The 13,201-nt window shown below is 38.0% G+C and overlaps 1 protein-coding gene and 2 pseudogenes across 2 annotated transcripts; all 3 read left to right on the forward strand.

The window, feature by feature from the left end:
- The first annotated feature begins 2,983 nt into the window (after positions 1-2,983).
- On the forward strand, positions 2,984-4,835 carry LOC147297194 (F-box protein SKIP19-like). Its single transcript, XM_086235851.1, has 2 exons — positions 2,984-3,839; positions 3,924-4,835. Exons 1-2 carry the CDS (start codon positions 3,463-3,465, stop codon positions 4,525-4,527), a joined length of 981 nt encoding a protein of 326 aa, XP_086091977.1. The 5' UTR covers positions 2,984-3,462; the 3' UTR covers positions 4,528-4,835.
- Positions 4,836-6,181: 1,346 nt separating this feature from the next.
- On the forward strand, positions 6,182-8,805 carry LOC147297195 (F-box protein SKIP19 pseudogene; annotated as a pseudogene). Its single transcript, XR_015120049.1, has 3 exons — positions 6,182-6,604; positions 6,876-7,302; positions 8,378-8,805. The product of XR_015120049.1 is annotated as an F-box protein SKIP19 pseudogene (transcript).
- A 1,263-nt stretch (positions 8,806-10,068) lies between these two features.
- On the forward strand, positions 10,069-11,067 carry LOC147297196 (F-box protein SKIP19-like; annotated as a pseudogene).
- Positions 11,068-13,201: the final 2,134 nt, after the last annotated feature.

Consider the following 13,201-nt stretch of genomic DNA (forward strand, 5'->3'; position numbering starts at 1 on the left):
ATAAAATATTTGAGAGATCCAAAGAAGAGAGACTGCCTTTTGCACTCTCTCTCTCCTCTCTCCAGTTGAAAACTTTTCTGTTTGTTCCTCAGGCCTCTGTAATATTATTATTCTGATGTTTTGTTGGTTTTGGCTCGTTTGAGGATTGTTGGTTCTTGGTTGTAATCATGCGCAATTATTGGTGACAGTTTGACATTTTCTTTGGCATTGGATGCTTTGACTTTCTTACACCAAATTAAATGGTTGGAATACTTGCCATGCAGTCATTCCTTTTGTTGCACAAAAAAACCAGAATCAACCGACTCTCTATAAAATTTGTTGGTTTAACAGATTGTTGGTTTCAAATACAACCCCAAAACATTGTTTTTAGGCCATATTGGACCCAATAGCAACCATTTTTTTTTATTTACAAAACAATAGCAACCAATTAAACTAAAGGTTACAGAAAATTGTGGATTTCTTACAAAAAAACCTGTTTACACATGTTCATTGGACAACTAACCATTTTTCCTAAAGAAACTTGGAAATTAACATGATTTGGATATGAAGATCGTATCATAAACAAGATTGGTGAGATGAAGATTTGAGAAATATGAGATCTCGACTCACATATGGACCTCATCTTGGTCATTTCAAGTCCAAAACATTTTAGTTTTATAAGCTTAATTTTAGGGAAAAAAAGTCAATATCCCTAATAAACTTATATAAAAAAGGCAGTCATATATACCGTATTTTGTGCCCTTTTTCTTACCTCACAGGATGACTCAACCAATAGAGAGAGGGAGAGTACATATTACATATCAAGAAAACAAAAATAAAAGAGAACAGTTGTCACAAAAGCATGTTACCATATCTGTCCCTAGTCATTCCTTCTTGGTCAATTATGGAATCATATCTCCAAATCACAACCCATGCATGTGGGTGTCAAGCACAATTAATGCCACAACTAGGGTGCATATTATATGGTCGTGTTCACCCACTCACAATAGAGCACTACTTATCCTAGCCAACCACCGTTGGATGTAATCCAAGGGTCTCTGCTTGTAGCTACAATTCACACATTTTATTAAAAAATAACTCGAACATATTTTATTTAATTAAAAAGTACCCCTAATTTTTGACACAACAAAAAATGATTAAACCTCACTTGACCCCTCATTCTCTCCCATGCACACATTGTTAGGCTCTATAATATGTTGGCATATTTGTCTTAAACACAGCCTGGATTTGTATTATTAATCAGTGGTCAATTTAAATCATATCCTATTATGAATAGTTAGACTTGGATTCCACGACATTTTAGAAACTTAAATATGTGTTATGTGTTGCGGTTGTTGGATAATCCAATTGGAAAAGTTGTAGAATTTGCACCCAAATTCGATTTCACTCCCTCAACTAAAAAAAATAAATATATGTGTTATGTGTTAGCATGTCACCTGATATTGCATAACATGTCTAACAACGATTTCATCTACCTAAAAAGTTGAGGCCAGTGCAGACCCATATCATCATGAGGCCCAACTCTCTCTCAGAGCCGGCCCAACCACTGATCGGAGCCCTATACTTGCTCCACACGGCACAAATTCTTTAAAAACTTGTGATGTGAAATAATGTGATCACTTGGTTTCTCCATTATTGCCCAAAGAAGCGAACCCTCATGGCCGGGACGAGAATATATAGAGAGAAGACTCAGCTCAAAGGGCAAAAAATCCACATTTGGAACCGCCCCACACAAGCGAGCAAACCTTCATGGCCAAGCAAGAAACAATTAAGACAACAACCCTCCGCTGGGTGCCCAAATCCTTTGATTTCATGGCTTAATTTCATTTGATTTTGCACTGTTGTGCTGACAGCGTGTTTACTATAGCAATTTTGTGAGTTGTTTTCAAAGCTTGGTTGCCATCAGGTTATGACAATGTTTACATTGTTGTATTTGCAATTGTTAGATCCCCACATAACTGAAACTTGCATAAACGCGTTTGTATCTCTTGGATCAGAAATAAGGCAGCTTGCATTTCGATCAGGAGAAAAGTATTCACAAAATATTGGCTAGAAAAAGGAATGAAGACCATTATTAATTTGCTTCTCGTTCTAATCATTATGACTTAGAACAGTAATAGTTGTTTCTTTATCTTAATTCTAAAGCCATTCCAATCTTAATTATCATCCACAAACACAAAAAGTAACAATTGATGATGCATGATGCAATCTACAACTAGAACCATGCGCTTTCACATGTATATAAATATTAAAACGCAACCAACTAGTTATTGATCTGTTGATTTTTTTTTTTTTTCCTTATGTTGAAAAAAGTTTCAAGTTCGAATTTTCCATCTAGATTCATAAAAAAAAAATAAAATGAATAATTTTCTTTGTATATATTACATTTGTCTAGCAAGCATAACAAAAATTGTTTTGGTTATTGAACCCTTATTTTGTTGATTGAGATCACCTTGTAACCCTACTTTGAAAGCACTTTTCATAATATAAAGAAGAACACACTCTACCCGACCAAAGAAAGAAAGAGCACACTCTACATTTATCTTGTATATTTTTGGGTAATTTAATTCAATAACCTCTTTTAATATACAATAAACTTTTTTGACCCTCTTCTTTCAAAACTTACATTTCTAACCCTTTTACATTTTTTCAAACCAAAATACCCCTTATATATAGAGTGTGTATAACTGCACATTCCACCAAATAGTCCACCAATTAATGCACCTTCTTCCTACAGCAGCCAATCTCTCCCACCGGCCTTCTTTCTAAAGCAGCCATGGAGAGCGACAACCCAAACCCTCTTCTCCCCACTTGTCCGCCCCATCTCCTTTACGGGCTAACAACCCATCATCTTCTCTCTCTATCTATTTCATTCTTGCCCAACTCAAATCTCAAAAAAATAGAAAAAAAAAAAAGCAGTTTTTTGTTCCCATATCTGTGTGTTTTCTTTGAGTGGATTAGGAGTGAAGGGGAGAAAGACAGAGATGAGAGGTCTATGGGGGGAGGTGGAGGATGGTCATGGGTTGAGGAGAAGAAGATTGTCTAGTTGTGGAATGCGCGGTGAAACGCACGATCGAATGCGCAGTCTACAAAAGGTCGGGTTTTTTTATTGCAAGAGTAAATTTGACATTTCACATGTAAAAGGGTTAGACAAGTAAGTTGTGGGAAGGAAGGGTAAAAAAAGCTTATTGTATATTAAAAAGGGTTCTTGAATTAAATTACCCTATATTTTTCTTGTTTGGTGCCGTGTTGAACTGAAACAACAAGCAGAGAAGAAAACACAGCCCAATGTAGGCCCAGAACAAACCAGACCCACAATTCATGATCGGCCCAAATATGGCTCAGAGCCCTATAGTGTACAGTTAGTTAGACTTGGTCCACAGTCCACACCGCACACACACAGTCTTCAAAAACTTGATGATATGTGATCAGTGATCACTCATCACTTGTTTCCTCACCTTGATGGCCGATAAAAAATACAAGAGAAGAGTCCGCTCAAAGGGCAAATCCTTATATGAAACCGCCCCACCATGCGAGCTATGCCGAAGCCGAAACTGGACGGAGCTCCCAGAGGATGTTACGGCTTCCATACTATCACGGTTGGGAGCAATCGAGATTCTGAGGAGCGCTGAGATGGTGTGCACCACGTGGCGCAAGATCTGCAAGGACCCTCTGACGTGGCGCACCATCGACATGCGCAATCCTTTTGGTTTCAGCTACAAGGACGCAACCTTGGAGAAGATGTGCCGCCACGCCATTGATCGTAGCTTTGCTAATCTGCTCGATATCAGTGTCGGTTACTTCGCCACCGCTGATCTCCTCAAGTATATCGCTCATAGGTATTTATTTATTTTTCGTAATAATAAAAAATGAAAATTGTGTGCTGGCTAACATATATATATTGATCTAAAACCTTTGAATAGCTCGAGTGGAATCAGACGCCTCCGACTAGTGCATTGCAATTTCCAAGTAGATGAGGTATTGAGTGAAGTGGCTTGGAAACTTCCTCTCTTGGAGGAGCTTGAAATTTCATTATGCCAACTCTCAGTTTCATCACATAAATGTCTACAAGTGATTGGGCGCTACTGCCCTCTTTTGAAATCATTCAAATTGAACAATAAAATTCACTGGAACCGAAATGATGAAGATGCACTTGCAATTGCTGGAACGATGCGTGGTTTATGCCACCTCCAACTTGTTGGAAATAGCCTGAATAATGGTGGTTTGAGCAAAATTCTTGATTGTTGTTCTCATCTCCAGTCACTTGATCTGCGACGTTGTTTCAATCTTGATCTAGATGGAGATTTGGGAGGCAGATGCGCTGTGCTTATTAAAAAGTTGCGGTTTCCACGTGATTCTACAAATGACTTTGTCATTGCTACATCTGATTATTGCTATCGCACTAGCCGTCGCTACTCATATGATTATGACTACTTATACGACTTTGATATTTTTGACTATTATGAGTATGAATTCGATTTCTATGATGTTAAAAAACTTGAAGCTTCCTACTTTTGGTTGAATTAAAACTTCTAGCAACTTAAATTTGGGAGCTTGCTAGTGATGTTGAATTTGGAGAGGAAAAGAAACAAATCAAGCTTCATCGAACCAAGTGATGATCTAGATTTTCTCTACGAGGACCCTATTTGTTGGGAATTGGCAGTAACATTGATCTAGCTCCTTGCATTTTGTGCATGGAGAAAGATGGCTATTCGTATTGCCACTTTAATTGCTTCTTGGGAAGAGAGCTGAAACATCTTGTAGTGCTCTTGTATGTTATGCAGGCTATTCTGTTTATCACACAAACATATGAAGTTTTCTATTTTCATCATGAAAAGCTGACTACATACAATTGGGTTTACTTGCCTAATTTAGCTTTTTGGCATTCTTTCTTTTTCCATTGCATTGCTGCATCTTTATTTTCCACGATACAAATAACTGTCTTATTTACTTACAGGTAGACCAAATAGGCTTTATCATGCTCAATTGCTCATGAATATTTCTGCTTTTACAAGTAGTCCAAATAGGGCTTCATTTCATTTTGTACTGTTGAGCTAAGAGCGTGTTACTAATTACTAGGTGGGTGAAGTTGATTTCAAAGCTTGGTTCTCATCAAGCTATGGTCCTCATCATCTTCTTTTTTTGGTAGAGTGGGAGCCTAAAAGAACCAAACAGCAAAGAAACTAGCTATTAACAAAATGACTTCTAGAAAGCCCAACCAAATTATCAATAAGCAGCATCAGCATCTCACAAGCAGGAGGAGGATGTTCAAAAATAGTCAAACCAAGCACCAAGGAATGGCCAATATGAGCTAGACCATCCATCAGCAAGCCTATTCTTTTCCCTAAAGACATGAGAAACTTTCAGCACCAATCCCTGGATAACAAATTTCTTCAAGCAGAAATGAGAGAGTCCAGAGGATGAAGACCAGAAATAGCCTTGGTAATAAGCTGGACACCAGTAAAGGCTCCAAATCTCAGCAGAAAGAATTCCACCTTTAGCCAATTTAGAGGCAAAACCAACAAGCCAATGGCCATTACTATCTCTCAAAACTCCACCAGCACTAATGGAGCCATCAGAGCTAAGTCTGCTACCATCCACATTTAATTTGACCCAATTGACAAGAGGAGGATATCAACATAAATGAACTTGGACCCTAGTAGGCTTGCAAAATTGAGTAGCCATAGCAGCAAACCATTCTTGGACAGAGGCCTCAATAACCATATTGGGATTGGAGGGAAGAGAGAAATCAGCCTCAAAGATAACTGTATTTCTCCACTTCCAAATAAACCAACAAGCAAAACAAAACACAAATCTCCACTCAATGCTAGCAACAGAACTAGCTTTGGACTTAAGGTTAATCAACAACCAATCATGAAAATCCAGTCCATGAGAAGAGAAGATGCGAGGGGGCATTGACAGGCTAGCCCAAATGGATTTAGATCTATCACAATCCCTGAAAAGATGTTGCACAGATTCCAGGGGATGACCACACCCCCACAAGCAGGATTATTATGGAGATTTTGGAAACACTATTAAAAAAGAAAACACAAGGGAAAGGCCCAATGTAGGCCCAGAACCAACGAGACCCATAATGCACCATCGGCCCAATTATCAGTCACAGCCTTATACAACCTCAGAAACAGAGTAATCAGTGATTCGACCAAAAAAACAGAGCAATCAGTGATCACTCGTTTGCTGAATTTTCCTAAGAATCCCCAATTGGAAACATTCTCGGATAATCCCCAAACCAAACAAGCAACAAAACCCCCATGGCCGGTGAAAAAAACAAGCAAATCATCCGATCAGTTCGAAACTGGACGGAGCTCCCGGAGGACGTGACGGCGTCGATACTGTCACGGCTGGGAGCGTTCGAGATCATAAAGAGCGCTCAGAAGGTGTGCGTGACGTGGCGCAAGGTCTGCAAGAACCCGCTGATGTGGCGCACCATTGATATGAGCGGTCCTTTTGATTCCCCCTACATGAACTTCTTCTTGGAGAAGATGTGCCGCCACGTTGTTGATCGGAGCTCTGGTAATCTCCTCGATATCAGGGTTGGTCACTTCGCCACCAATAGACTCCTCAACTATATCACTCATAATAGGTATTTCATTTTCTTTTTGTTAATTAAATGTTTTGGTGTATGTATGCTTAATTAAACATGAAAATATCAGTATTAATTGGTGAATATATATGTCGGTGATATCAATTGGGAATATCTGGAAAATCGATGAGCATATATATATTTATGTTCATTCCAATGAATGATTCTGTTGATGTTTCTTGGTGTGTACTATTTCTGTGTTTGTGTAATACATGGCTAATATATCTATGAATATTTCATCTAAAACATTTCATCTAAAACATTTCAATAGTTCGAGTGGAATCAGACGACTCCAGTTAGTGCATTGCTATGGCATATCAGATGAGGGATTGACTGAAGCGGCTTCAAAACTTCCGCTATTGGAGGAACTGGACATTTCGTTATGCTCAATCTCACATAAATCTCTGCAAGTGGTTGGGCGCTGTTGCCCTCTTTTGAAATCATTCAAATTGAACCAGACGTGGAAATACCCAAGCGACCCAAATTATGATATTGATGCACTTGCTATAGCAGCAACGATGCATGGTTTACGCCACCTCCAGCTTGTTGGAAATAAACTGACTGATGGTGGTTTGAGGGAAATTCTTAATTGCTGTCCTCATCTTGAGTCACTTGATCTTCGCGATTGTTGGTATCTTCGTCTCAGGGGAGATTTGGGAAGAAGATGTGCTGAACAAATCAAGGAATTGCGGCTTCCCTAAATGCTATAATCCTTCTCTGATGGTGATCTTAGCATTGGTGACATGATAGAATACTTTGCTGTGTGATTTTAGTATACTTGAACATCCTAATGACTTTGTTTTAAAATAGACTTTCTAGTAGATGAAATCATTGATGTAGTGGTCTTGAATTATGAGAGGAAAAGAAAATAAAAAACCTTCATCCATTCAAGTGATCTAGAATATTTTCTCTATGATAGGCCTATTTCTGGGTCGGTAGTAACATAACTTTGTTCTCATTGCATTTTGTGGATGGAGAAAGGATGCTATATATGTGCAAGGGACTGTATTTTCTAGGATGGTTGCATATGTATTTTCTTGGTTCCCAACTTCCCATCAAGTTATGACAATGTTCAATGTTGTATTTGCAATTGTTAGATCCCCACATAACTGAAACATGCATAATGGTAGTTGTATCTCTTGAATCAGAAATAAGGCAGCTTGCATTTCAGGAGAAAAACTAATAAATTGGCTAGAAAAAGGAACGCAGACCATTATTTTCTTGGTGTCCTAATAATTATGAGTTGGAACAGCAATTATTTATGCGTGTTTTATTTATGCGTATCATGCAAGCCACCGCAAAAGAGAAATTCTACTTGATACGTGATCAGTGGTCTCCCCCTAAGAACCCCCCAATCCAAAGAAGCTCGCAAACCCTAATAGCCATGGGCAAGAGAAAAAACAATACAAGAAACAAGAAAACAACCCTCCGCTGGGTGCCCAAATCCTCGCCCAAAACAAGGGCAAACTGGTCGGAACTTCCGCCGAGACATCACCGCTTTGATTCTGTGCCGCCACGCCATTTATCGTAGCTATGGTAATCTGGTAGATATCACTGTCGATATCACTGTCGAGTACTTCGGCACTGATGAACTCCTTACGTATATCACTCATAGGTAATTTGTTTTTTTTTTTTTTTTAATTAAATGTTTTGGTTTATGGAATTTCTAGATCATCAGGGCAGGGATATTTGTTTGGCTTTTGTATTGTTCACAATACACACACAAATTAATGCAGACACACATGTTCATAAATGATGGAATTTTGAAATCATTCAAATTGTACAATTGCTGCAATGATGAAGATCGATGATGAAGATGATGAGGCTGAAGAGGGTGATGAGGATGTTGAGGCTGAAGAGGGTGATGAAGATGATGAGGATGACGAGGAAGATGAAATTTATGACGAAGATGATTACGATGCACTTGCTATAGCAGGAACTATGCAAGGTTTACGCCACCTGGCATGGAGCTTTTTGGGAATGAACCGACTAATAAAGGCTTGAGAAAAATTATTGATCATTGTCCTCATCTTGAATCACTTGATCTGGACCATTGTTCCAATCTTAATCTGAGGGGAGATTTGGGAAGAAGATGTGCTGAGCGAATAAAAAAGTTGCGGCTTCCCAATGATTCCATCATTGGCTATGAATTTGTTGATGACTCATCTGATGACTCAGATGCTTCTTCCAATATATTCTGATATTCTTCTGATATTTCTGACTAGTACGTATTAGCTAGTCATATAATTCTCACTGATGTCGCTATTGTGATTATGACCCGGGCCGTTGCTGATGAATTCTCATATGGGTTTAATTTCTATGGTGATTTTTCTAATATTAATTTGTCTTTTTTATGAGTTTGTTTGGAACTATTGGATGTAGTGGTCTTGAATTTTAACAAGGAAAGAAAACAAAAAAGCTTCATCGGATCTGTCAAAGTGATCTAGAAGTTCTCTACACAAGATGCCTATTTAATTCTGGGTTGATAGTGACATTGATTTCATTGCATTTGTGGATGGAGCATGGTGGAACTTTGCTTCTTGGTAAACGGAGTTGATACTTTTTGTAGTCCCCTTCTTGTATGTTTTGCAGGCTGCTATCTAATTACTAGACAAATGTGTGAAGTTTTTTATATATTCCAAGACCACCATTCCTCTTTGCAGGAAAATTCATTGGAAACTTATTTTTGTGAAGAAAAATCATATTGTTCGATTATACAACTGAACCGATTAAATACGGCAACTGGAATAGAAAGACATATCTGTCAACTCATTCAAAAAAAGTTCATTTCATTCAAATTGTACAATATATGAAATCACTAGTAGCACTGCTGCATTATTTACATAGATCCACTATTTTTTTTTTTTGGGACAATTAAACCAATAGCAGCCAATTAAATCAAAGGTTACTAAAAGTTTTGGGTTTCTTTAAAAAAGAACCTATTTTTATATAGATTCATTAGAAAGCTAACCATGTATTTTAAAAGATAAATTAATTTGGAATACTCATATGTCAAGGTGATGTCATATATTGTTCACATCTAATGCGATATGAGATATCAACTCACGTAATGACGTACTCCAACTTGGTCATTTTAAGTCCAAAACTGCAAAACATATTATTTTTCTAAACTTTGATAATATGTAATTTAGACATATATTCGCTTGAGATTTTAAGATGTTAACCGAAATATGAAGGGTTTAAAAATATAAAAATATTTATATCAAAGAATATTATATAGAAATTTTGAAGTAAAACATATCGAAGAGCAGTGAAAGGAAATTTAAAAATTATATTGTAACAAATTTTTGTGCCATCTTGATTGTTGAACTGAAACAACAAACAGTGAAATACCACGTCTCCCAATATAAACCGAGAATAAGGCATCGTCCGGCCCAATTATCGGTGGGAGCGTTATACATTTAGCTGGACTCTTTAATAAAAACCATATGATAAGATATGTGATGACTGCATTCTCCAAACGAGTCCGTTCAAATGGAAAACCCTCATCTCTCATCGCCCCACACAAACAAGCAAACCTTGATGGCCGCGAAGAAAATAAGCCTCCGCTGGAAGGGCAAACAATCCTCCCTTTTCCTGAGAATCCAGCAATTGAAACGTTCTCGGATAATCCCCAAACGCTTACCAAACAGACCTTAACATCCAGAAAGAAAAACAGGAAAGCCCTCCGTGCAATCAAACAAGCAAACCTTGGTGGCCCCAAAAAAAAGCAAGAGATCCTTCCGCCCAATCAGAGCATGGCGAAACTGGTTGGAACTCCCCGAGGACGTTACAGCGTCGATACTGTCACGGGTAGGAGCAATTGAGATCCTGTCAAACATATATGTATTTAGGTCGAGTGGAATCAGACATCTCCGACTGTGCGTTGCAATGTGATCATGTCCCATGAGCAATTCATTAACTTGGCTTCGAAACTTCCTATGTTGGAGGACCTTGAAATTTCATCATGCAAACTATCGTCTGAGGCTCTACAAGTGATTGGACGCTCTTGCCCTCTTTTGAAATCATTGAAATTGAACAAAGCGTTTCTGAAATCCAGACACCGAGATCGTGATGCAGTTCCAATAGCACAAACCATGCAGGGTTTACGCCACCTCCAGCTTATTAGAAATAACCTCAGTGATCATGGCTTGTGGAAAATTCTTGATTGTTGTCCTTATCTTGAGTCACTTGATCTACGCCATTGTTTCAATCTTGATTTGGAGGGAGATTTGCGAATAATATGTGCCCAACAAATTGAAAAATTGCAGCTTCCCTATGATTCTGTAGAAGACTATGAATTTGTTGATACATTTGTTGATTATGAGTCTGACAGCTCATATTGTAGCTGCTGCTGTTCCTATAAAGATTATGACCCTGATGATCTTCAATTCTCAAATGGATGTGATTTCTATGGCGATTTTTCTAATCTTCGACTTTCTGATGACTTTTTCTTGAAGTAGACCCTCTGTATGGGATCTAGCTAGTGGTCTTGAATTTGAAGAGGAAAAGAAGACAAAAAGCTTCATCCATCCAAATGATACAGAATCTCTACGAGAGGCCTATTTCTAGGCTGGTAGTGACATTGATGTCATTGCGTTATGCGGATGGAGATCGAAAAGTGGGACTTTGCTTCCTGGGAAACAGATCGGGATGAAACTTGTTTTTTTTTTTTTGTAGCGCCCTTGTATGTATTGCATGCAGGCTGCTGTTTATCACACAAATTCTTCTTTGTGTAACTTTTAAATGGTATGAGATTATTGAATGACTATCAACCATGAGGTTCTATATATAACTAGTTTGTTTCTATAGTTTTTAAATCATGGTCCCCTAAAGCATAATTAACATGCATGCATTGGTGCATCTACGTACGTACTTTTTGCAGGATACAAGAACTGGCTTAATTTTTCTTAATGATAGACCATCTGCTGCTTTATCATGTTGATGACAAGTAGCCTTCATTTTCTTTTGGACTGTTGAAAACTGAGAGCTTCTTATTAGATGAAGTTCACTGGATGTTGATTACAAATTTTTGTTCCCGTCAAGCTATGATCTTCTTTGATGCAGCTAGCTCATGTTGCGGGAAATTTTCTTGTAAACGAGTTTTTGCATGTGGATAAAAATCATATTGTTAAATTACACAACTCAACCAATTCAGTACAGCAAATTGAAGAAATGAAAAGTCAGATCTCTCAACTATCATTCGAATTTTACATTTCACTTGAAAAAGTGCAGTTTGGGCATGAAATCACCAGTAGCACTACTGCCAATTTTTACATAGATCGATCCACTTTTCTTGTTGGACATACCAATTGCAACAAATAATTAAATATAAGGTTACAAAAAGTTTTGGGTTTCTTAAAACCGTTCATCTAAAACATTTTAACGTACAGTTCAAGTAGAATCAGACGCCTCCGACTCGTGCGTTTCTTCCACATAACATATGAGGAATTGAGTGAAGTGGCTTCAAAACTTCCTCTGTTGGAGGACCTTGAACTTTCATTGTGCAGACTCCCACCTAATTCTCTACAAGTGATTGGGCGAGCCTGCCCTCTTTTGAAATCATTAAAACTGAACAAAGAATTCATGCTTCCCAGAGAGCCAGATGATGAGGATGCACTTGGTATAGCACAAACAATGCATGGTTTACGCCACCTGCAGCTGACGGATTGAAGGAAATTCTTGATTGTTGTCCTCATCTTGACTCACTTGATCTGCGCCAATGTTTCCAACTTCATCATCAGTGGGGAGATTGGAGGAGAGGATGTCATGAACGAATTAAAAATTTGCGGCCTCCCTATGATTCTACCGATGACTATGAATTTGGCTACACTTTTTGATACTAACTTCAGTTATGATTCTGATTACTTCGAGCACGATGATGGCGGTGATAATGATTCCAGGAGGCATTGGAGTTTTCTTTGGGATCAATCTGACTTGGATGATTCGTTATGAATTCAAGGATGGGTGTGAAATCTTTGGTGCTTCGTTATCAAGTATTCTATTAATTTCCATCATGAAAGGTTGACTGATTCGTTTAGCTATTTTGAGATGATTCTTCTTTTGAGTGTGTGTTACTAGGGTGGGTGAATTTGATTACAAAGCTTGGTTTCCATCAAAGCTATGATCTTCTTTGATACAGCTAATTGAAGAGAGGAAGTTGGATATTCTCTCTAACTCTCGTTCAATTTTTAGTTTTAGGTCTCAGTTGAAAATTAAGGTCTAATTTGGGCAGACAATGAAAATTAAGGTTGGAGGACCTTCAAATTTCATCACGCAAACTATCATCTGAGGTCTACAAGTGATTCAGCTCACACGCTCAGGCTTGCTTTTCTCTCTGTCTTGGTTTTCGGCCTGGTCTTCGGTGGTTTTTAATGTCTTGGTTAGGTAGTGTGGTTTCTAGGCCCATATTTGTCCAAGTTAGTTTTTTTGATTGTTTGGGCTCGGAGAGCCTTGGACTACTGGAAACATAAAAAATTTCCAGTTACTCTTGAAATTTTTTGACATTACCTTATTATATGATGTATTAATATAAAGGAATCTAATTTATTTTATGAGTCTTTGTTAGACTAAAATTAATAGTGATTTAAGTTTTGT

This window comes from Dryas octopetala, chromosome 1 (assembly GCF_963921425.1).
Source record: "Dryas octopetala chromosome 1, drDryOcto1.1, whole genome shotgun sequence".
NCBI classification, from domain to species: Eukaryota; Viridiplantae; Streptophyta; class Magnoliopsida; order Rosales; family Rosaceae; genus Dryas; species Dryas octopetala.